This window comes from Camellia sinensis, chromosome 12 (genome assembly GCF_055761805.1).
Source record: "Camellia sinensis isolate YWXY chromosome 12, ASM5576180v1, whole genome shotgun sequence".
NCBI classification, from domain to species: Eukaryota; Viridiplantae; Streptophyta; class Magnoliopsida; order Ericales; family Theaceae; genus Camellia; species Camellia sinensis.
This window is the reverse complement of record NC_138972.1, coordinates 29,107,366-29,133,971: the sequence shown is the minus strand read 5'-3', so window position 1 is coordinate 29,133,971 and position 26,606 is coordinate 29,107,366. Positions and strand designations below refer to the sequence as shown.

The following is a 26,606-nucleotide window of genomic DNA, read 5'->3' as shown; positions in this document are numbered from 1 at the left end:
GCATGCCATACTTGTGTTTTTTGAATGATTTGGCTTCATTCCTTGTCTAATTTTAGTATACTTAGTGTTGCTACACTTCCATGCTTTTCACTCTTTAAGTGTTCTTGAGAGTTGCACCTTAGTGCCTTAGTTGGTGAGCCAATTGGCATGCATGTTTGTATGTGTCTTCGGTGCCTTCATTTTAGCATTATGGCCACTATTCTGGCATGATTGAGGTCTGTCCATTTCAGTTTAAGTCCATTGAGTATGTGGTTTGCATGTTTGGGGCATTACACATTGTTTCCCTTGTTGCATTGCATTGTGCATGCACGCATTACATTGTGTTAAGAACCCTCATGATTGCCTTGCATTGAGTATGCCATCTAGCTCTTAGCATTTAGCATTGTGTATGCCATGTTATGCCTTGCATCGTGTATGCTAGGTTGCTAGTTGCATTGAGTATGCCATGTAGTTCATTCGCATTGTGTATGCCATGCTTGCTTACATTGTGTTTGGAATAGGTGTTAGTCCAAACACAGGAAAAGAGGGACGCTCCATACTTAAAGTGATGAAACGTGTCTTAATTCCCAGTCATCGACGTGCTTGATCATCTATGATAGAGGTTTAGGCTTTATGTGTTTACTTGTGCATTCATTTTCATATTGAATTGTGCAACTTCGCCTCTCGGCCATCATGCATGAAAATGCGCGATTGGTGGCCCGATGGTCGAGAACAACACTTCCTTGAGCTCATGAAATGATAGGGAGGGTGGTTGTGCACACATATCTTGCAAATACATTGCATGCCCTTTCTTGTTCTCTGTTGCAACAAATTGCAGTTCAGCAGCAACAACTGGCTGGCCAGCCAGAAAAACTAGCTGGTCGACCACTTTTCTAGTTTTTCAACAACCAAAAGTGGTTGGCAGGTGTCTAAAGAGACCAAAAGTGGTCGGCCACCCTCCCACAAGACTCCTAAGGTGAAGTTTCAGCTTTTCTGGAGCTTGGTGCAAGTTTCCGAGAACAAATGAAAACAGAGACAAATCGGGGCATCGCATTGGATTTCCGAACGAGGCAATCGAGCATGCATCCAGTCTTCTCCCTCCAAGAACCTCATGATTTACTGCTTTCCTTAGCTGTCATGCTTAGATAGCTAGGTTTCGCTTTGGTTTGTACTTTAATTAGTTAATGTGTTAGCTATTCAATTCGTTTTGTAATAATTAGTTAACTAGGGTTAGTTAATTAATTTGTTGTGTAATAATTAGTTTAATAGCTTAGATTAGCTAGTTAGCTTCTTATTTGGTCCCTCCCTCGAGAGGGCGTATTATTGTAATGAGCGTGTGTGTTTGTGATGCATGCCTTCCAATCCCCATTTCTTTCTCCCTTTTACTTAACCGCTTACGATGGTTAGTTTTAGGGCACGTTTCATTTAGCATACCTTATGCTTGCATGTTTGTATCCATTCATCTGTATTGCATGCACCGGGCTCGGCGTATCATGCTAACTGCATTGTATTTCAATTCCAATTTGAATACATGTACCAAGTTGCATTTCACATGACATGATTAGAATAGCCGAACCTATTTTAGTTGCATTCTTGCATGTGTTGCATTAGCCATCTTAACATGAACTAGGATCATGCATGATTTCTAACTAGTTCTTTGTTTTGGCTCAGAGTACACTGTGAGTGTTTATGCTTTAGCATACTGCATGTGTGCTAATGTTGCCATGAAAGCATGCTTACCATGAGGCTAATTGCTTATGTGATTAACTACCTGAATGCCTGTGGGTGAAGGTTGGATTACTTGAATTGGAGCAATTCATTGCAATCCACATTTTAGCCTACTTGCGACTAGCAAACTTCAAACCATTTTCCAAACAAACGGATATGCGATGCTTCGTCCAAATTAGGCGATCTAATCTATACTTGTTTGCTGTGCGCATCACATAGTAAGACAAGCTAATTAATCGGAATAAGAGCGCATGTGTGTTCAAAAACAAGATATCATACTTAGTACAGGCCGATCTTTGATCGGGCGGGGGGGTGCTCATTAAATGACCTTCCCCAATCGTACCCAAGTTCTCGAGCCGCGACAACTTTGGTGATGACGGACACGTGGGCTTAGGCACGAGTCAGGGTTTCCTAAATTCCCCCAAAATAAAATATTTAGGTGGCGACTCTGTATCTGGCAAAGCAGTCCATGTTTGACACTTCTTTTATAAAAATCAGTTTTCCAAAACGATTTGTCGGATTTGGACTCTTTGGTGATTTATCGGTCTCACATCGCACATTGTGAGATTAGATTCAGAACTGTGACGTTTGAGTCTGAACTGTTGTAAGCCCAAATGAACGAAACGGGATTCTCCCGGGGCGTTCGGGGCGCGTCCACAGAGGGCTTTGGGTTTAATTTATGATTTGGAACATTTATTTATGTGTAAATTAGGGTTAGAGAATCTAATTCGGTTTATATTTATTGTTTTGAATAAAAAGGCTATCAACCGACGAACATGATGAAAATTGAAAAAATCTAGGGTTTTAAGTGGTAATTCCATATATAGAGAGTCAATTAATCAGTATTAGGGTATTAGAAATGATTCCTAAGTTACCGAAATCGATTTTGCAAGCTTTTGCTCCTGTGGTTAAAGTTGAAATCATTTAAGAAATCAAGGGTCTTCATTGCAATATTCCAGAAGTAATGGACTTTTAAGAAAATAAAATTTTCAAGGGCCTCACATTTTCTTTATCATTTTTACATGTTTTGCATCCATTTTTCATGCATAATGCTTGGCTCATTTTACTTACTATTTTCTTCATTTCTTATACGATTACGTGTGTAACCCCATGTTTTAAGTTGATTCGCATATCATACGCTAGTAGCCAAGTTTGTAGTTGCATTCCGTTATATGTATTGCATTAGTTTCATTGCTGGATGGATCATGCATATTATCTAATCTTTTCTGCTTGGCTTGGTGCGAATGAGTACTAGATGAGCTTCTTCATCTTTACATCCCAGTTGTGCGTGTTTTATTTACTATGTCTAGCATTCTGCCATGTGACTATTTGCTTATTTGATATATCTCTATGATTGCTGGTGGATGTAGGTTATTTTGCTTAAGTTGGGATGATATCGATTTCTATGAATGTGAGGTCATCTTTTCTTTGGGTTGCACATTTCAAACTCTTTTTCAAGACGCATGATTTCTAAGCATTCCAAAGTAAGTGATTTAGTCTATAAGTGTTTGATTCACATAGTAATTTTAGCATTAATAATTAGAACATGAGCATATATTTGTAATGAATCTCATATCATAAATTAGTAGAGGCTAATTTTTGATTAGGTGAGCAAGGGTACTCAATTCATAACCTTCCCCCTTATACCTAGGTTCCAGAGCCGAGACACTTTGGTTGTGATGGACAATGGCCTTTGGTATGAGTCATGAGTTTTCTAATTTTCTCAAAAGATTAAAAGATTAGGTGACGACTCTACGTTTGTTGATGTAGTTTCTTTTTGGCATTTCTTATGATTAATGGATTTTCTATTGATTTTCTAGATTTGGGCTTTCATTATGTTTCATATTGCACTCATGAAACCGGACCCAAGGGCTCAAATTGTCAGGCGTGCTCAGACACCCCGTTCGAAAGATCTCACACCCACAAATCTAAGGCCCTATAGCAAAAAAAGAAGAAGAAGAAGAAGAAGAAGAAGAAGAAGAAGAAGAAAGACTTCAAGTCTTGGACAATATTCAACTCTTCGTACCTGAAAAGTTTTCAACAATTTGGGATGAACACAAAGGTCTAGTAGGGATTCGAATGATCTTAAAGAATAATAACATATAGATAGTTATGATCATGAATGCTCTACATTATTATCTTATGCAAGTAATATGACTTTTCATATCTAAAATATAGTTACAAAAGTATATTCTTTTTCCTAAAAGATCCTCTTTAACATGACAAGAAGCATAACCATTCCTTATCTTTCTAACCTTTTCATTTTAATTCAAAAGAAACTCCTAGTAACAATTCTTTTTGAAAGTAAGTTCACATGTTCAAATCATCCTCTCGTCTAGCTTTCCAATTCACCACATTCACAAGCATATCTACTATGTTTTATGGCCTTAAGCACAACGACAAATGGAGCACCCACAACAATATAAACAAAAGAAACAACATTAACAGCAACACTTACTCCCATATTTTACCGGCCACTGGCACAAAAGGAAAATGGTGCACCCCTTATATCATAATGCATATACGAAAATAAACAAAAAATACTAACACATAAGATAACCTGGCTTCATCAAGCCATAACTACCACAACTAAACCTTACTGAACGAGAGCCAGAAGGAAACGAAACCTTAACACACTTTACTAGGTGCAAATTGGAAGGAAACAGAACCTATGTCAAGGTGCCATGCTTCACTGAAGAAACAGACCCTCACACAACAATTTTGCATTCTACAAAAATAGCTATTCAAATCATTACCAAGCATTCTCATCTAATTATGTGATTACGCATTTAATCAACTACACAAAGCTCATATAATCTTTGTACAACAAGCAATACCATTCTCCACCAACGGCCAAGGACAAAACCTCTAACAGTAATTAATATAAAATCTCATAATTAAAACAAAATAGTTCTCATAATATCCCTTAACTATCAACAAGCAAAGCTCATATAATCTTTGTACAACAAGCAATACCATCCTCCACCAACGGCCAAGGACAAAACCTCTAACAGTAATTAATATAAAATCTCATAATTAAAACAAAATAGTTCTCATAATATCCCTTAACTATCAACATGATGTATAGAATATCAACAATAGGAAAATAGTGAAATCCTTGGTCTTCTCAATTACACAACAATTACAATATAACTCAAATTCATGGTACTCATATCCTCTTTTTAATTCTCAATCATTACAATATATCATTAACGGTCTAAACATTCCATCTAATTCAAAATATACATCAATTCTTAATAACCCTTGATTTCTTCTCTACCCATTTTACCTTCTTAATTCACTTTACTAAATATAACCCAACAAATGTTTAAATCATCAATTTATCTTTTTACTCAAACTTAATAAATAAACAAAAATTAGGGCTTTGAAGTTCTAACATCCTAAGCATGCTCAATAACACTTATTTGACATAATCAAGAACAAAGCACAATTTTAAACTCATAAAGCTCAAACCCTAAACCCCCAATCTTCACATTTTTAGAAAAATCTCAAAACAACCATGTTTTTATGCAATAAAGATTACCACATGTTTATCTATAGAGAGGTATTGTAAATAATCAAAGAAATCCCTACCTCTTGAAGTGAAGTAGAGAAGTAGATTAAAAACCCTAAAAGTCAATGGTAGTGAAACAGTGATTTGCTCTAACCAGAACAAAGGCCTCGACAAGCTTTACCCTTTATCTCAAAAGAGCAAGATGAGGAGATGACCAAGGTGGGTAGATTTGAATATCTCTTGTGAAAAGATAGGAGTTGAGAGATAGAAAAGAAAGAGTCACGAAGTATCGAAGATAAGAGAGAGAGAGAGAGAGAGAGAGAGAGAAAGAAGAAGAAGAAGAAGAAAAAGTGGGGAAAGAGAGGGTGTGAAGGGTATATTTATAAAGCTAGATCAATAGTGAAATATTAGACCCAACGTCAACTAAACAAATAAGCCAAAAACCCCAAAAAAGTGAGTGTTAAATAGGTAGAGTGTCAACACCTTGTAGCAGAGTTGAAACATGAGAGTTGGTTCCAAATTGGGTGTCAACAGCAAAAGGACCATGTGTTTACACCAAAAAACAGTAGTGAAACAGCCACACTCAGCTCACACAGTGTCGATACCAAGAGGAGGTGGTGTGACACCTAGAAACATAAAAGAAAAGGAAGGAAAAGAAAAGAGGAGATGTCGACCTGTAAGAGCCTAGTGTCGGCACCAAAACAAAATTTCAAGGTTCCCAGGGCACTTTCTGACAAAACTAAGTGTGAAAAAACATTTCTAATAAGTGTAGATCGAATTTCACTCCTCCAATACAAAGATACACCTCCTAAAAAATCTCAATGACAAAAAGAATTGAATTTAAATACACTTTCCAGTGGCTTAAAGAACACAGATGTTACATAATATCATAATATGTTATAACTAAATACCACAAAAATCATAACTGAAGCATATAGTACACACCCCAGAAGGGGTTGTGCATCATAGAATTTCCCATGTTTAAAATACCCTCAAAAGTAATAGCTATGTCAAAAAAATTAGAATTTTTACGCTAATACATATTTAAGAATTCCAAATTCTTTCATTTTTTTTATTTTTAATAAAAAAGAGTTATAAATTACAACTTGAGAAAATCATATGTTTTTTTTGGGCCAAGTAGCCATAAAAATCAAATAATTCATAATTTAAATTGTAGTCAAAAGCTGTTAGTTAACTTTTAAAAAAAAATTAAGTTAAATAAATTGACCTATAAGTGATACTAGACAGAGCCTATATGGTTGCTGAATTTATATTTGTTAGATACATGTATTTGAATTAGAAGAGTAGAGTCCAAAATCTACTAAAAAACCTAATATATGTAGGATTTGGTTACCTAATTGTAGGAAAAAGACTAAGATACCACTACATTTTCATTATTTGTTTGAAAGACAAAGTGCACTTTAATCTTCTGTGCTTTATTCCATATGCGATTTAATCCCCTTGAAATTTGAAAATGAGCATATAACCCCCTTATGTATCCCACGTGTTTCACACTTGTTGTTAAGTTGGACAAAATGTTAATAGTGCACTTAAGTGCACAAAATATAAAGGGGCTATATGGTAATTTCCAAACGTTAGGGGAGTAAACCACACATGGCCCAAATCACGTGAAGGTAAAATGAAGTTTGCCCATATTATAAATAGTCATGTGGACTACAGAGTTTTCTTTTCTTTAACTTTTTCTTTTCTTTTGTTTGTTATTTTATTTATTTATTTATTTTCTTCAAGAGTGGTGAAGGAAAAAAATAGAGATATGAGAAGTAAGATAAAAAAAAATACCGGGCGCACTAGAATGAGTAAGGGTTCAACTACCCTTTAGTATGGGGATTGGGTAGTTGGGTAGGTTTTAAGTGTTTTGGCCATCTCACATGTATTCTTTACTTTTATTGTAGCGGAATCTCTCTCTCTCTCTCTCTCTCTCTCTCTCTCTCTCTCTCTCCCCTGTTGATGTAGGCAATTTGGGTCGAAACACGTAAATTATTAGTGTCATGTTTGTTTAATTCTTTCTCTCTATACTTACTCTAATTCTAGTTCTAGTTCTAGTTCTTGTTCTCAATATTAATAGCCATCATGAATTAAGACTGTTGATGCAATCGAGACTGCTAATGCATTTTTTTAATTTAATTTGGTTATGGAATTTTCCTTGATACTTTAAAAATCTTTGGCTTCTTTGTTCTGTCTGAAGTTTGTTTCGAAGCTTTTGAACTGGTTAAAACTTGTTAGCATTAGCCATTTGTTTGGTTAGTTTGGATAATTTTGGTTCTCTCAAAATTTGTTTGGCTCTCTTGTATGTAGTTCGAGTTTATTGAGGGAAGATTTGTGTTCGGTATTGATCAAACTTGAAATTTATTTCTTTCAATGTTGCTTATTAGATGGAGAATTTGAAACTTCTATGAATTTTGGATTGGTCTTCTCAACATTGGTTTAAGTTGTTAGTTAGTTTGTTTACCATAGTTTGTTTGGAGTTTTCAAAGGCAACTTGTTTGGCGTTGTGTGTTAAAATATGATCACACACCCAAAAAGAATCTAACTTTGAGATGCAGGGAACAAAGCCAAAGAGCATGCGCACTAGATAGGTTCAACACTTGCCACAATGAACAAAATACCTAAATCAGTTGTTTTCAACCTAGAGGATACTCTGACGATCAAGTTAGTAACAATATCTCTTAACGATAATAGCATAATCGATTAACTCTCAAGTAAAAATGTACCTTTGACCCATGGAGATGCCTCTCTTTATATAATAAACTGTGCCTTCCTCCTCGTAGGAGTCAAACACCACTAGGACTCTTATTCCCAATAGGAATGACACTTATTCATGGCTCATCTATCCTAGTTGGGTTGGGATAAACCTCGCATAAGAGTCCTAACTTGTTCAACCTAGGAATCTGTCTTCTAGTTCGACCCAAGTTGTCCTCCAAACATCTTAGATCCGATATGATGGCTTCATACCTTGGCCAATCACTGATTTCAACATGGCACATTGTCTAACAACCAAAGCATGTGGATGACTAAAAAATTATGTCTCCACAACTGCTCCTAGGTTCCATTACCTCAGGTACCTTGAGGTGATGGGGCTTCTTTTGATCAACATCATAACATGTCAGCAAAAACACCACGATAATAAACATTCCCTCAACCAAGATCATGACTCATTGGCTTCATAATACTCATCTTCAATGCTTACCTTCACAATATCTAGGTCTAACATCCCAACTACCCCGACGATGTGGCACACTCTCATTGGCTCAATGTATGTCACTTCATTGTCACGCATTCTTTTAACTCTGACGTGTGCTGCTGTTTTACTTACCAAATTATTTGAAATGATTGTGCCAAAATCACACCTTTGCTTCCCCCGAAAACTTTTTGCTCATCTTTCCATTCTCTCACTTTCACATGTAAGTCCTTCATTCCCTTTCATTTAGTTTGGGTTTATGAGTTCTTGAACCTGTTATTCATTCATTTAGCTTTTTTTTCTAGTTTCTTTCTAATTTCCAACCCAAATGTAGGTTCCAATCATATACACTTTAAGAAAAACTTAGAAAAATCCTTAAGAAAATATGAAACTTAGAAAATCCATTAGAAATTCCAAGAAATCTTCTTGAAAATTTAGGCCGATAACACTATTCACCATGGGAATGGACAAACGGTGGGTAGATTCTCCTACTAAGTTAGAGAACTTCCACTGAGAATTTGACATCCCAGCCAACGTCTAGATGTATGTGGCTAGTGAAGATGACTGCATAATACTTGGAGATGACTGTATGGCCTTCCGCATTGCATCCATCGTTAAAGGGGGTATTAGGTTCTCTCTTAATATTCTCTTTCAAGAAGTTATGCACTTTTACAAGCTCACACCTATGTAGCTTGTTGTAAACACCTTTATGATCATTAATGGTATAGTTGAGCTCAACCATGGACATGGTACCTACCTAACCCCTAGAGACCTTCAATATTGTTACACCATGTTGTAGACCTCCCGAACTCGCTCCGCGCGCGCCCCTTTCGGAGATGGTGCGAATTGGGTTCTAGCTACTACAGTTCGGACTCCTATCACGGTTCTGAATCTAATCTCACAAAGTGCAATGTAAGACTGATAAATCACCAAAGAGTCTAAATCCGGCAAACCGTTTTGGAAAAGCAATTTTTATCAAGAAGTGCCAAACATGGACTGCTTTGCCAGATTTCAGAATCGCCACCTAAATATTTTATTTTTGAAAAATTTAGGAAATCCTAACTTGTGCCGCAGGCCACGTGTTCGTCACCACCAAAGTTGCCTCGGCTTGGGAACTTGGGTACGAGGGGGAAAGTCCTGAAATGAGCACCCCCGCTCGCCCAATCAAAGGATTGGCCTATACTAACATGATATGTTGTTTTTGAAAACACATGTGTTCTTATTCCGATTATTAATCTAGCTTACTACGTGATGCGCACAGCATACAAGTATAGACTAAATCACGCGGATTGGAACAAAACAACTCATGTTTGTTTTTTTTGAAAGTGGTTTGAAAGTGCTACTCGCAAGTAGGCTAAAACGCGGATTTACCAGCAAACAAGGTGGGCTTAGAAAAACATGATTTTGCCACTTCAAGTGGGCTTAAAAAAACTCACAATCATCGAGTTGTTCCAATTCAGGCAATCAAGCCTCCACCCACAGGCATTCAAACAGTTATAGCAGTTAAGCACATAGCCTCATGGCAAGCATGCTGAACATGGCAACACTTACACGCATGCAAGGATGCTAAAGCGTAAAAGCTTACCTAGTACTCCGAGCCAAAACAAAAGCTATGTTAGAAATTAAAGCATGACCCTAGCTATGTCAAGAATGCCTAATGCAACAAATGCAAAATGCAACTAAGATAGGCTCGGCTATTCTAAGATGTTATGTGAATGCAACGAGATAACATGTATTCAAATTGGTATTGAAATACAATGTAGATTGTATGATGCGCCAAGCCCAGTGCATGCAAAGCATAAGAATGCTAATCGAAATATACCCTAATCTAACCACCGAAAGCTGATAAGTAAAAGGGAGAAAGACGTGGGGTTGGGAGACATGCATCACACACACATACACTTATTACAAAATTTGCCCTCTCGACGGTGGGTCCGAATAATAAGCTAACTAGCTACACTAAGCTAAGATACTTAACTAATCTAATGATCTAATTAGACTAATTATTACACAACACAAATTGAATAATTAGCTACAACTAATTATTACAATACTTTAATTAATTAACAAATTAACTAATCATGGTAACTAACTAAGCAAGTGAGGTATGTGAACTAGGCTGCCACAGCTCGTCCTTGAACAATGAAGGATGCATGCTCTCGATTGCCTTGCTCAGAAATCCATTGCTTTGCCCAGAATTGCCTCTGTTTGCACTTGATTTGATCTTAGAACACTACACAGACTTCCAGATTGCTTCTGCTCCAACATGGGGACCTCCTGGTGGGCTGCCGACCAGAAAAGGTGGCTGTAGACCACCTGTAGACCAGAAAAATTGGTTGTAGACCAGGAAAAGTGGTCGGTCAACCACCTTTACTAGTCTGCCGACTAGAAAATCTGTCAAACTCCAGTTTTGCTGCAACAGAGAACAAAAAGGGACATAGTAGTGTATTTGCAAGATATGTGTGAACAACCACCCTCCCTATCATTTCTTCAAGCTCAAGGGGGTGTGGTATTCAACTCTCGGGCCACCAACCATGCATCGCAATGCACGATGGCCGAGAAGCCAAGTTTGCACAGTTCAACGTCAATGAATGCACAAATAACACATAAGGACCTCCACTTCTATCATTCTTGATCAAGAGGGTCGGTGACCGAGAAATGAGGTGCATTTCATCACTTCAAGTATGAAACACCCCTCGTTTCTCGTGTTTGGATTAACATCCAATCCAAACACAATGCAATGCAACAACATGCAAACAACATGCAATGCAACACACATGCAAACACAATGCAATGCAACAGCATGCTAACAACATGCAATGCAACACACATGCAGTGCAACAACATGCTTACCTATCAATGTTAATGTGACATGCACAAGGTTCTAACATATGAACAATGCATGCATGGCATGTTTGGAGGCTAAAGCATCAAAGCAAGTAAAGAGCATCATACAAGAGGCATGCAATACGATGCTCAATGGACTTAAACCAACTATGGACAAACCTCATGCATGCCCAAACAATGGCCAAAATGTGCTGAAAATGGAGCCCAAAAGCTTATACAAGCATGCATACACATTGGCTGACAAACAAGGTATGAAGACACAACTCTCAAACACATTGAAGAAGTGACAAATGTAAGAGTGTAGCTACACTATATGCAATAAAATCATGTGTGAAATGATGTCAAATCATCCAAACAACACAAGTAGGGCATGCTAGGGTCCTTAAGCATTAAAGCTAGTGAAGTACACAAGACTAAGACTATGCAATGCAATGCTCAATGGACTAAATCTACCCTAAACAGACCTCATGCATGCCAAAATAAGGGCCAAAATGCTCTGAAATGATGGCATGAAAGGCAAGATAATGATGCTCATGTAATGGCTCATCAACAAGGCATAAGGGCACAACCCTCAAAGGCAATGAAAGAGTGATAAACATGGGAGTATAGCAAAGACATAAGCTCTGAAATTACATTCCAAATGATGCCAAATCATGCATATATCACAAATAAAGCATGCTAGGAGGCTCAAAGCTTAAGGCTGGCAAAGGCATTTGCACCATAGCCATATCAAGCAAGCCCCAAAGGACCAAGATGACCCCAAATAGTCCTAAGGCAGGTCAAAACAATGCCAAAACATGCATGGAGTAGAGCTAACACATGTTAGAATAGGAGGCATAAAGCATGACGCATGCAAGGCCAATGAGCATGGATACACTACATGCGTAAGAAGCAAATGAGGGATGCTCTAACCAACCAAAAAGAGAATTGTATCATGGCAAAATAAGACCAAAAACACACTGAGATGGTAACCCAAAAAGCTTAGGCAAGCATGTATGCCAATTGGCTCATGCTAAGGCATAAAGCACAACCCTCCAAAAGCATTAAATGAGTGATACACATGAGGGTATGATAGTGAAACATGCTCTGAAATCATATATCAAATGATGTTAAATCATGCAAATAGCCCAAGCAATGCATGCTAGTGGACTCAAAACACCAAGCTAGTGAGCAAGATTGCACTATGGCTATACAAAGCAAGGCATGCATGACTAAAATCACTTAAAACAGAGCTTAAGCATGGAAAAACATGAGTAAAAGCTTGCTAGAGTGAAGCCAAAAACAAGCTAGAAAGGTGGTCCAGAGCGTGACGCATGTTAGGCTAGCAAGTAGAATTACACTACAAGTGTATGAAGCATTCAAGAGGAAACCAAACCAGCCAAAAATAGAGTTATATCAGGTCCAAAAACTCACAAAAACATGCTCAAACTAAGCCTTAAAAGAATAGAAATACATGCTCATTTGATAGGCCAACAAGACAAGCAAGCAAGACAAGAGGAGAGGGGACCACCCTCTCCTATTTGGCACCTCAAAATAGGGTTTTTACCACTGAAAATTCTCTGGATTTCAGTGGTTAAAAGGCCACGAAAAGTTGTTTTGAAAGGCCTTGAAAGATAGCTCAAAAAGGCTTTACAAGCCAAGCAGCAAAAGGGAGAGACAACCCCCAAGCCAAACAAGGCTCAAACCAACACTTTTAGGACTGAAAAATAGAGGGAAAATAGAGGTTTTTGTAGTTCAACACACCCCAAAAACAGCCCCAAAGTAGTTGAAAACTATGGCAAAACAATAGTGCACAAAGAGCTTAAAAGGGATAAGAGGTTACCTTTGAAGCACAGCAGCAAAATGGCCAAAATTATGAGCTTAAACCAGCTTTGAGAGCTCAAAATAGGCTCCAAGGGATCTTAGGCCAATGGTGATCAACTTTGGTTAAGGGTCTCTTTGCAAAAGTGTAGAGGATTCTAAGCTTAAGGCTCAAAACAAGAAGAGAGAGAGGCTTCTAGAGGGAGGGGCTGGAATTTTGCTCACAAGATTATAGAGAGAGAGACTCCCCAAAACTTGCTAAACCTTTGAAAGGATGAGATATAGCTCAATATATAGCAATATATGAGCATTGGTCGAAATATCTCAATTCAGAAATATCCAGGACAGCCTGGAACAGCTGGAGCAAAATATCTGCAGATTCTGGGCTTTCTGGGAATTTTTGGCCGACCGACCACCTCAACTGGTCGACCGACCACTTTTTTGGGTTGGCAAGGATCATTTTTGGTCGGCATATGGTCTGCATGCTCCATTTGTGGTCGGCACACTCCCTTAGTGGTCTGTAGCAAAAATCAGTCCTGGTCTCCGACTTAAAGCAAGCCTAACTCTTTCATCTGGATGCCTTTTCAGGTCATTCTTGTGTGAAAATTCAAGCCCCGGAAGTAAGATTTCCAACGGTGGAAGCCTCACATCAAAATTCCAACTGTGCTAAGAGATATCCTTCTTTTATTGAAGACTACTCAGTTTCGGTCCAACCGGATTGATGCCCTACTTCAACCAACCATATCTCCCCCATTCGAACTCAGCTTTAGCAGATTCTTGAGTGAAAAATGAAGCCCCGGAAGTATTCTTTCCAACGGTGGTGGCCTCATAGCTGAAATTTAAGTGTGCAAACAGATAGGCCTAATTTAGCGAGGGTCGTTCAACTCTCTCTTAGCGATTCATGCCCATCTTCTTTCCCAACTGAGTTTCTCCCCTCCACTCCTCTTTTATTCAACTTCAAACCCATAAAAAATGTGTTTTGAAATATTTTTCAAAGATTTCATCTCTTTTTCATTCATTTCCACTTTGTCCTTGCTCGGTTTACCGAAAAGCGCAACATTTAACGAAATGCGAACGTCGGAACATCGTAGGAACTTTATTTCAAAAACATTTTGAAAGAGAGGGCCTTAAGGTCTAAAAACCATTCAAAATAGTTTTGGTCCAAAAAAAGGGTGTGAGGTTTGGATTTGACGCTCTCCTTGCCAAAGAAATCGACCATTTGCATAGCATAGCCTGCATCACTAAGTAAGCAATCAACAGTGCCCAAGTCTTAAGGGCAATCAAAAATGGGGTGTCTACACATGTGTTCCTTGAAAACCAATAGTGGCCAAACTTACTACTTAAAACCTCAGTCCACAACCTTCAAAATAATAGTCAACCTCCTAGATTCCAATAAGGGTGCTAAAGATGACTACATCATCATCTCGAGCAACTGGAAGTTTGCACTAGACGACAACCTCTACCTCTTCCCTTTGCCTAGAAGGCTCCTAGACACAGGTGAGACTAAGTGACCCAATACTTAGAAACTTTTCTTTACTGCTAATATATTGTATATTTGGTAATTTTCCTAATGTTCTGCTCTCCTTTTTGTAGAACCTCCTCAGCCCTGCAAGTCGGCACGCCAATCTTATGTTCGCTACGATGACATAAAAAGCTTCTCTTCTTAGACACCAACAAATGCAAAAAGCTCCATTACTATTGAATTACATCCCTACATAGAAGTGTCCTTTGCTGGACCTGATAGTAGAAAGCCAAACTCCCCCTTCTGCAAATACCTTAGCATCAATAGCCTGACAAAACGAAGCTTGCTCTTTAATACCAAGTCAGTCAGAAACTTCTACCTCCAATGATCCCTTAGTGCTACCCTTAACCTTGGTAGTTACTCAACACCAGCGCAAACGTTGACGAAATGATAACCCTACTACCAGAACCTAAAGTAGAAGACGCCGAGGTCTTGAGCTTCCCTCTTACGATCTAGACAACCCACCAATTGCCCTTCTAGCCACTTATCAAAGGGTATCTATTGCCACCACACCTGCCGAAATATCCCGCCAAATAACACCATTGGAGGATCTCTTGGCTACTATCCTAGGAGAAGTCGTCTTAATTCAGTCCATTCGTACCCACTTTTCAACCCAATCGAGGTCTAAGACTTCAAACTCCAAATCTAGACCAAAGTTTAACTCTCCTGCTATGCCACGTCTAGGGCCGAGGACCTAATCCCCATCTTCCAAAGGAGCTCTGGCTAACCATCCATTCAACATAAAGCCAACAAATGTTAGCGCTTGGCTAATACCAGTGAATGTTTAGAGTTAGGGGAGGCTTCTCTTGAAAACACTTCGCTACTAGAGTTGTTTGTTCATGACCAACTGTTGAAACCCGGTGATAAGGCCTCGAAGGACCGCAAGGTGTCCGTTGTTATAAGTTGCAGATACTTCTACCATGCAACATGTAGGCCAAGGACAATGTCACCAAGGCTTCGTCCTTCACCATCATGATGCACGACACCGTCATGGTAAGTTTACCGTTTCAAGTTTTGTCATTAATACTTACAGGTTTTTGCCAAATTTTTACACTTCTAACTTTTTCTTTTCCATCTACAGGCTGTCCAGAATGCTCATACCTTTGCCAAGAAAGATGATAGAATGAAGAACAACCTCACTCACCAAATTACCGAGACCACCAAGTACCTTAAAAAACTTACCTATACAGAAGCAAAGAGCAAGAAACATAGGTGTGAGCACCACACCTTTTTCAAGTCTAAGGCATTGCTTCCCACATTGACTTGCTTTGACCAACAAAGTGTCGCCACTTAATTTTTAAATGAGAATTAAGAAACCTTTAACGATGATCTATCATAACAAGAAAAATTTTAGGAGCGGGAGCTTAGGTACAAATGGGGAAGGCCATTTTCATGGAAGCACTCCCTTTGGCCTAATCTGAAGATTGGCATGCACTCACTTTCTATTTTATGATTTTAGTAGTTAATTATTCACAAACTTCATTATTAGACCTAAAACCCTTAAATAACCTAAAGCTATGTGATTTGAATAAAATTAACATCATTCATTTTAGATTAAAGGAATAAAGTCATATTTTTCAAAGATGATGATTTTTTAATAAGAAGTGGATTTTATCAATCCATGGCTATAAACCCAACCTAAAATAAATAATATTTACAAAGACATTCAAAATAAGAAATTTTGCATCCAAAAGCATATAGACTTGGATTATTGGAAACTAACACAAGAAGCACAGATATGCTAAGAGGATGAAGGAAACTTACCTGGATGCCCACTCAAGTGTCTTAATGTGAGGATAGAAAATAAGCATGATCCTAATATGCAACTAGACATACAAACAAATAAAAGAGAAGAATGCAAACTGTTGGGAATTGGATCGAATCTGACCCGATCCATAACCCATGTAACGTCCACATGGGTTACAAGATTATTATCATATAATAATATTAAGATAATTATTGTATTATCTTTAGTTATTTGAATTATATGATAAGATTATTATTAATCATCTATAAGAGAGTTTTGTTGAGTGTGGATCACTATCTACATATCTCTATATATCAGATATGAAGAAAAGAAATATACATGTGTTGTGTGGCCATTTACCCATAAGAGATCACTCAACTTATTTCTCTCTCTGTTTATCTCTCCAAGGTCACCGTTTTTGTACCTTGAAATTTGGAGTTTGTGTTCCATAAGGAAGACTCTAGTAGCCACTTTATTGACGTGCAGTTTGCAACAAGAAGGGCTCGCAATTCAAGCTTTCGGATCTTACTGCGTGGGTGTTTTTCCTCCAAAGGTAACCCATATTTCCTTGCAGTAGTATCAGAGACTATTGCTTGTTTTTTCCTATTGATTAGTATGGCATTGATTTGATTATTGTTTATACTATTAGATTGATGCATCATTTATTGTTTTATATTATGGCATAATCAAAGAGATTTTTTTTTTTTTTGGGGGGGTAATTCACATACGGAAAATTTCTTATACTCAAAAATAGAAAATAAGATTTCATATTTTGATTGTACTCTCCATAAAATTTTTATTGACATAAAATAGGCTTTAATCGAAGCTAAATTGAAAAAATATGATTTTTCAAATTTTTTGAGTTAAATCTGTACTTTCTACATATAGCAGATTTTTTTTGTAATCAAAACAGAAAATAAGATTTTGTTTGTTGTAAATGAAATTGATACATTTTGATTCTACTTTCTATAAGCTTTTTATTGATATAAAATAGGACTCAATTGGAGTTAAACTGAAAAATATATGTTTTTTCAAACTTTTTTGAGTTAAATATGTATTTTCTAAATATTTTGAGCAAAAAATAATTTTTTTGAATATTTCTATTGCAACTCTGCATGCCTGGCTGAGCGTGGCGTGAGGCTCGTGGTTCAGACATGTGTTCCACTCCCAAAACAACAAGGCTATAGTGCAAACAAAGAGTTTGCCAATTGCTAAGAGGGCTTGTTATATAAATATATTTGGGCTAGGTTTAGCAGATGGATCATTGGTCCAGCCCAAAATTGTTGGGCATGTTGTTGCCAATTTCTAGTCTATCCAAGCAGTGAGTTGGGAGTGATGGCCCATGCAAATGTTAGGGCTTTTATGGCCACTAAAAAAAATAAATAATAGAAAAAATAAAAAAATAAAAATTCTAGAATTTTTTTTTTCTGTTTTATTAATTATTGTGCATAATTAATTAACTCCGCTTCATATTGTTAACATCTTATTTTGTACTATTAAATTGTTGAGTTAATTTGTTTTTTGATTAATTAATATGTTGGTTATGTACCAATATATTAAATATGAATCCTAGGTTTTATTGTCCAATACTCTTTTCCTTAGATGGAATTGTATTTGAACTCCATCCTTTGACCCATTTAAAATTGCTTTTATTTATTAGTTGCTCAATTTAATTAATTAATTAATTTTTTTTTATTTTTTTTTTATTTTGTGTGTGTGTGTGTGGATAGAGGTGACATTGGTATTCATTGGTACACATGTTTTTTTATTGTGTATGGTTGAACGAATAGCCCATGAATGTATAGGTGAAGTGCCATGCCCATGTTATTTCCTTCCTTTTGTATTTAGAATCAATGTACTAGGATTCTTTTGGGTTCTAAATTTTTTTTTTTTTGATGTATTTTTCCATAGCAATGTAAGGGGATGTATTTTATTATCACCAATATATTTCAAGGTTGCTGTGACACCCCTGCTCCGTAGTATGTTAATTGGTCCTTAACATGATGTGATTATGTATTTTAATATGATTTTTCGTTCCACTATGTGAAAATATGTGGTTTGAAATTCTATCTGTTCATCGTAGGAATATCTGTTTGAGTAGTCTGCTTTGGAAATTTAATTGAGGGCCTTATCGGCCACGGAACCCGAAATTGATTACGCCATTATGGTTGGCATAATTTTTAGAGCCTACGGTGAAATTTAATTGAAATTTGATTCTGGTCAATTTGAACTGATTAAATTGATAAATTAAGTACCCCATTATTTTATATTAAAATATTTGTTAGTGGGGCTTGTTGTATATTTGTATTGCACTCTCCTTTAGCTCTCTTAAAACTCAAAATCTGAGTTAGACAATTGAGAGTGAGAGAGAGGCCGGCCATGGAGAGAAAAAGGGAGAGATTTGTGTAATTTGGGCTCAAGACTTGGGAATTTGAAGATCTAGCTCAAGATTTGGCTAGAGCTTGAGTGTTGAAGCTCTTAGGTAAGTGATTTCATGAACTCTTACTTGTAATTTGTAAGTTCAAGGGTTGTTTGTGATCAAGAACATGTAATGAGTTGATTTTTGTTGAGATTGAAGTCTTAGAACTCATGCATGTAAGAAATTACTTTGAATTTGCGTGTTTGAGCTCGAAACACATGATTCATGTAGAGTTTTGGTTAAAGCTCATGTTGTAATCACCATTTGTACCATCTAAGTTGAGAATGATGAGCATCTCCCACATGCATGTACAAATCATGGGAGTATAAGTCTTGAATGTTTGAATTTGGGCATGTTGATGATGGGTTTGAGATAATTTGGGACATGCATGTAGATAATTCATGTAATTGAGCTTCCTAATGTTGTAATCTTGCATTAGTAGCATGCTAGCATGTGTAAATGTGTAATTTGAGCCATTGCATGCAAGAAATGTAGATGGAAAACCGTTTGGGAGCTCAAGAACACGATCTGGGAAACCCAGATTTTTGAGGTCCGCTCGAGCGGTAAAATCGTGCTCCCAGCATTTCTGCAGAGTTGGATGTCCGCTCGAGCGGGACACTTCACGCTCGAGCGTGGATTTTTGTAGACAGGCCTTCAGCTCGAGCGCTCTATTCCACGCTCGAGCGCATCTTTCGTGCAACCAGTACTTTTGCAGGCCTTAAGGGTCCGCTCGAGCGGATAAGTTTACGCTCGAGCGGGGACCCTGTTTCCTAGAATTTTGTTCATGCATCCTGTGATTCGTTTTCCGTTCCCTTTCACTTGTAAGCACTCTTAGGCATATGTTAAGCATTGTAAATGAGTTAATGAGATAAGAACAAAGCCTAAAGAGGAATATGTGAATTAAAGAACGGATTGAACTGTTAGTGACCCTTTTGTATTCATGAAATGTGTAGGGTCAAGCTCCAGGGCGCATCCACAAGCCGATCACTGTGAGTAATATCAATATTTGAAAACTTGTCAATGTCCAATTGTTATTTCCCTATAAATATTATGAGTTGTTAATTGGGATTGTGGACAAAAGTCTGACAAGAATAAATGAATGAGTGGGCCAAAGGCCGTTTTGACATGAACGAGTGGGCCGAAGGCCGTTTTGACATGAATGAGTGGGCCAAAGGCCGTTTTGACATGAATGAGTGGGCCAAAGGCCGTTTTGACATGAATGAGTGGGCCGAAGGCCGTTTTGACATGAATGAGTGGGCCGAAGGCCGTTTTGACATGAACGAGTGGGCCAAAGGCCGTTTTGACATGAATGAGTGGGCCGAAGGCCGTTTTGACATGAACGAATGGGCCGAAGGCCGTTTTGACATGAACGAGTGGGCCAAAGGCCGTTTTGACATGAACGAGTGGGCCGAAGGCCGTTTTGACATGAATGAGTGGGCCGAAGGCCGTTTTGACATGAATGAATGGGCCGAAGGCCGTTTTGCCATGAATGGAAACCCGGATGGGCCAAAGGCCAGAATGTTTGAAACTACAGTTACTTGACTTGCATTTTGTACAGTTATATATATATTTTGTTGTTAAACAGAAGTATGAATTGGGCCCAAGGCCGTTTGGAGCATGTTGTTCTGCATATTGTTATATAACTGTTATATTTGATATTATTCACTGGGCTATCGCTCACGCTCATTCATGTATTTGTAGGTGAGCCAAGGGAAGTCCAAACCCAGCCCCAGTGAAGTCTGCTAGAAGCAACAGGAGTTTTGGGAGAGTCAGCCTTGTGCCTCGCGCATGAGACCATCCTTGCCCTTTCACTATGTACCTATGTTTTGTCTTGTTGGCAAGGACCTAGTGCATGTCTGTACATAGTCTGTTATAGGTTGACTCGTTTTGGACGATCCTGTCTGTAATGAATTTTTGTGAAACTGTACTTTTGATGTGAGTTATTAACGTATCTGAGTACGGTTTGTTTGATGTGCATATAAGCACGGCTCTATGGGTAAAGTTTTTAATTTTGCTTCCGTTTGGCCCCCATTAACTCTGTTAAAATACGTTTAGAACAGTTTGAGGCCGTAGGTAATCTCATGATTACTGGCCGGTTACGTCCTTAACGCACGGGGGCGGGTTCGGGTCGTGACAGTTGCCTTAACATGTTGCACCAAAACACCAATGGCGTTTCAAGTGGAACCCACGTGCAAATTGTATGGCACAATTTATGGACTCATTTATATCATGGATAATTTAAAATTGTGGATAATGAGAATTGTTCCTTATATTTTATTTTAAATTAAATAGACATTTTATTCTTAACCACATTGTGGGAGATGATTACTAGCACCTAAAAATGCGAAATTTTCAATCTTATAATGTGAGAGAGAATTTTATGGTCTAATAATATTTAGAATAAAATATTAAGATATGTGTCTAATGAAATCCTTGCGCAATGAATCAGTGAAATGTTTTCAAAGAATATTATTGATGAACTTAATAAGGGAGATAAATTGGATGGAAATAACTATGATATCTGGCATATGAAGGTTCATCACCTTCTCAATGAGCAAGAGTTGTTCGACCATTTGACAAATATCGTGGCCATACCTGAGGCAGGGAACACGACACATCATCGTCGTGACCAAGATGCCTATGCAAACTGGTTTAAAAGGGATAAGAGTGCGCGCTTTATCTTGTTGAGCTGCATGCATGATGACCTCATTGGGGAATTTGAGAAATACCCAACTGCGAAAGAAATGTGAGATCAATTGCGCCTGAAGTATGGAGGCACGATAGGAACTAGGCTGCATGCCCTTACATTAAAGTTCAATCAATGATGGACCCAAAACATACTATAACTGAGCACCTTAGGGTGATGTCTGCCATGATTAGAGAAATGAAGGCAGCTGGCAATGATGTCACTGATGAGCAATAGATTCTATCGGTCATCAGATCCCTACCTGACCCTTCGTGGGGACATGTAAAATTGGTGCTTATGCACAATGAGGGAATCAAAACTTTCTCAACACCTTGAGCTCGAGGCAAAGCGCAAAGATGCGAACCGCTTTGCTACACTTGTTGCTAAAGTTAGAAAGTGTATGGAATACAAGCCATAGCGCAAAGGACAATAAAAAGGACTAGGCAAGCAATGGCTGAGAATCTGGCCCCAAAAGATGGCAAAGTAACCAAGAATCACAGAGGCAAGCATGCTGGAAAGAATGATAAGTTCAAACTCAAATGCTATAACTGTGGATAGAAGGGTCACTTCGCTCAGGAGTGTATTGAGCCGAAGAAGGTACACCTTATTCCCAGCTCCATAAATATATTTGTTTGTTCACACGTTTTCATTACTCACTCTCTTCTTGGTTGGATTGTAGACAAGGGAACAACCAAAACTGTAGCTAGAGATTGGGCTGGATTTTTAGATTATCGTCGGATACTAGTTGGTAGGAATTATGTAATAACGGGAAATGAAGCTCAAGAAGAACTCTTAGGAGTAGGTACATTTCAGCTCAAGTTGCGTACTGGGCGCAACTTGCTCTTTCATGACGTGCTTCATGCACCCACTACCCAATCTAATCTGCTTTCAGTTTCAAAACTTTTGAAGTTAAGTTTTTCTTTTCATTTTTGGGGCATTAGTTTGTCGATTTATCTTGGTAGAACATTTTATGGTCATGGTAGTTTGAGGGATGATTTCTTTATGTTAGATTTAGAATCAGAATTGAATAATAATTCCCTAATTTGTGTTGCATCTTCTTTTTCTTTTGATAATGTGTCTGATTCCATTAAATGATATGCAAGACTAGGCCATATAAGACAAGAAAGAATGGCTAGATTGGCTAGAGGAGGGCTATTGGCCTCTCTCACCAAAGTTATCCTACCTATATGTGAGCCTTGTTTAGCTGGAAAGCATGTAGAATACCTTTTGGTAAGGCTTCTAGAGCTACTCATCTGTTAGAGTTAGTCCATTCGAACATTTGCAGACCAATGAATGTCAAGGCATGACATTGCGCATCCTATTTTATAACATTTGTAGGTGATTTCTCATGTTTTGGCACAGTATTTTTGTTAGCTCACTACTCTGAAGCTTTGAATTATTTCAAATGCTTTGTAATAGAGGTTGAGAATCAGAAAGAGAGGACTTGAAGGTTCTCTAAACTGATAGGGGTCGAGAATATTTATCTGATCGATTCAGAGAATTATGCGGGGAAAAAGGGATACGCAGACAATTTTCAATTCTTGGTATTTTGCAACAAAATGGTGTTGTAAAGAGAAGGAATCGCAGTCTTTTAAACATGGTTAGGTCGGTGACAGCACAAGCTAATCTCTCAATAAGTTACTGGGGAGATGCTTTAATGACTGCAGCTTACATCCTTAATTGAGTGCCTTTAAAGTCAGTTCCTACCACTCCACATGAGTTATGAAACGGTGAAAGGCCTAATTTAGAAGGTTTACAGCCATGGGGACAGCTGGATATGTTCACAATACTTCTCCTAAGTATAGGAAATTAGGTCCTAGAGCTAATAAATGTGTTTTTATTAGATATTCAGAGCACTGTAAAGGCTATGTTATGTATTGTCAACAACTAGATAGGGGAATGATTGAAATAGAGTCACGCGATGTTGATTTCCTATAAGAGGATTTTCCAAGCATTGGTGAGGTAAAAAAAGGATCTTGAACTCTATGAGTTAGAAGAACCTTCGATATCAAATAGTCAGGATGAGGAATCACAACTTCATCCGATTGTCGTTAGAGATAGTGGGAGCGATCCACTACCTAGTGGGAGTATACCATTAGAAGGCCTTGAAGATCCACAGATTTGTAGAAGCCAACGTGGAATAGTTCCTCATTGATGCTTCAATATAGAAGGAGAGTCCTTCATGAGTATTTATGTGGATGCTGATAAGCCAACTTCTTTTGAGGAAGCCACAAAATCACAAAAGTCAAAAAAATGGATAATTGCTATGCAGGAAGAGATAAGCTCAATGGCTAAGAATAATGTATGGGAGTTAGTTGACCTTCTGCCTAGGCGCAAGACCATTGGTAACAAATGGGTCTTAAAATTTTAAGTGCAGGGCTGATGGATCAACTGACAAGTACAACGCTCAACTTGTGGCGAAAGGCTATACCCAACAAGAGGGTATAGATTATGAGGAGACATTCTCTCCTATGGTGAGATTTGCCTCCACTCGCCTCATTCTAGCTATCATAGCACATCTAGATTTGGAATTGTTCCAAATGGATGTAAAGACAACATTTCTCAATGAAGAACTAGACAAAGAGATCTATGTGGATCAACCAGTAGGTTTTCAGGTTGAGGGAAAAGAACGCAAGGTTTGTCGCTTGAAACATTCTATTTATGGCCTGAACCAGTCGTCTAAGCAATGGTAATGGTATATTCAGTTTCATCAAGCTATTGTCACTATAGGTTTTGTGATGATACAAGAAGACCATTACGTGTATGTCAAGAGGATTGGGAATATGTTTCTTATCTTATCATTACATGTGGATGATATTTTCTTAGCTGGGAATGATTTGGAGTTGATTCATTCCACTAAAAAATGGTTGTCTTCTACTTTTGAGATGAAGGACATGGGTCAGACAGATTATGTGGTACGAGTTAAGATCTCTAGAGATCGTTCTAAGAGACTTCTTAGTTTGTCTCAAGAGACTTACATAAAGAGGATTTTAGAGCTATTTCGTATGCACTATTCGAGACTACTAGACACTCCAATTGAGAAAGGTCAAATTTTTAGCAACTCACAAAGTCCTAAAACAAAGGAAGAAAAGAGGCAGATGTCTAATGTTTCCTATGCGAATGCTATTGGTAGTCTGATGTATGCTATGATGTGTACTTGACCTGACATATGTTTCGTGGTTGGAATGGTTAGCAGATATCAAAGTAATCCTAGAGTAACACATTGGGCTGCAGTTAAGAGGATATTTTGGTGTTTGTGAGGGACTGCAAACTTCGCTTTATGCTTCCAAGGTGATTCTCTCAGATTGGTTGGATTTAGTGATGCAAATGGGTTTGCTGATAGAGATGAGCGTAAATCAGTTACTGGTTATGCTTTTGTACTTAAAGGAGAAGCCATTTCATGTTACAATAATAAACAACAGTGTATTTCCTTGTCTGTGATGGAGTCAGAATATGTGGCTTGCACTGATGCCGTTCAAGAAGCAATATGGTTAAGGAGATTCTTGCGGAGCTTGAGTGTAACACGACTTTTGGATGAGGCTATTGTGGTCTACTATGATGCATAGCTGCAATAGCTTATGCAAGAGATCTCAAATGTCATGGGAGAACTAAGCATATTGATACCCATTATCACTTTATTCGAGATATCATTGCGCAGGGATTGGTGCTCCTAAGGCATGTCTCTATTAGCGACATGGTTGCTGATCTATTGACCAAACCCATTACAAAGGATGTTTTTCATAGACATGTTAGGGGTTTGGGTTTACATGGGATTTGATATTTTTGTATCAGATGGACCCTTTTTTCGATCTTATGCATTAATAAAATTAGTTTTCCCTTTTTATTTTCCATAATGATGGATTGTTTGGGCACATATTTTGAATTACATGTATGTCACTAGGCTATGATCGGCCTTCTTACACTGGCGATCACCTAGTGCTTGTTGAGCAAGCAAGATGAGACATAGATTATCTTGGCACTTGAAGAGTGAGTGAGGTAAATGTTTTGTTACTTGGGAGTTAACAAAACTAGTTTATTAGTAGATGTTGCCTTAGCATTAGCTGAGATGAGGCTTATATAAATCATACATGAAGTTTTTCCACAACTTGATGAAGCCTGAATATGGCTGAATGTGAGGTTTGAGATAGGCGCTTGATAATCAACTAGGCTAAGAAATTCAGGTTAGGCGCTTGTATAGAGACTAGACTAAGATTCGTACGGCGTTAGAGACTGAGAAAGCCAATTGAGTGGGAGCTTCGTCATGGCATACATATCGTATTGTATGTGCTATTGTTGACCATATAAGGGAGTAGCTAGATGAATCCCTACTATAGCACTTTGTGGGCCCGATTAAGCCATTAATTGGTTTATACTATGCCCTTGAACTTAGAACTATGTTATGAAATGATGACTCGATATTGCTACTTTAGCAGGTCACCCTAGGATCATGATGAATACGATCCAGAGGACCATGTCTAGGAAAGCTATTAAGTTTGAGGGGATTGACATGAGTGGCTAGGGAACATTCTTAGATTTCATACCACTGTATTGTAGCTCATTTCCTATATAATTATATTAGATTTGTATTCTCGATATAGTCATGTGTACAAATACAACATTTGAAGTCAAGCATGTTTATGAATTGACTCATGAGGGATTTAAAAAGCTTGATCTGGTGTGATCTAACGAATTCGGAGTATAGACGAGTTTGTTGAGTGATGTGCTATGTTAGCTTGACGGTGATTAATATATCACTCCTATCTTATACTTTCTCATCAGGTCGCATGCTTTATTTTTCCGTATGAGTGGATTAAATAAGAGATCGAGAAATGATACCAGATATGGACGAGTGAGAGATGTTGGGAATTGGATCAGATCTGACCCGATCCATAACCCATGGAGCACCCACATGGGTTACAATATTATTATCATATAATAATAGAAAGATAATTATTGCATTATCTTTAGTTCTTTGAATTATATGATAAGATAATTATTAATTATCTACAAGAGAGTTTTATTGAGTGTGGATCTTTATCTATATATCTCTATGTTAGCTATGGTGGAAAAAAATATACATGTGTTATGTGGTAGTTTAAATGTAAGAGATCACTCAAAACTTATTTCTCTCTCTGTTCGTCTCTCCAAGGTCACCATTTTTGTAC

General features: G+C 37.9%; 1 protein-coding gene across 1 annotated transcript; it reads left to right on the top strand.

The window, feature by feature from the left end:
- Positions 1-24,539: 24,539 nt before the first annotated feature.
- Positions 24,540-25,007, top strand: LOC145803464 (secreted RxLR effector protein 161-like). Its single transcript, XM_082896739.1, has 2 exons — positions 24,540-24,594; positions 24,733-25,007. The coding sequence occupies exons 1-2, from the start codon at positions 24,540-24,542 to the stop codon at positions 25,005-25,007; spliced, it is 330 nt and encodes a 109-aa protein (XP_082752865.1).
- The last annotated feature ends 1,599 nt before the right edge of the window (positions 25,008-26,606 follow it).

What these genes read in the sequence shown, in the direction of transcription:
- LOC145803464 (XM_082896739.1), top strand. Translation starts at nt 24,540, where the DNA reads ATGTCTAATGTTTCCTATGCGAATGCTATTGGTAGTCTGATGTATGCT. An exon ending in TCTGATGTATGCTATGATGT is followed by an intron (nt 24,595 to 24,732) that starts GTACTTGACCTG and finishes TATGCTTCCAAG; the next exon opens with GTGATTCTCTCAGATTGGTT.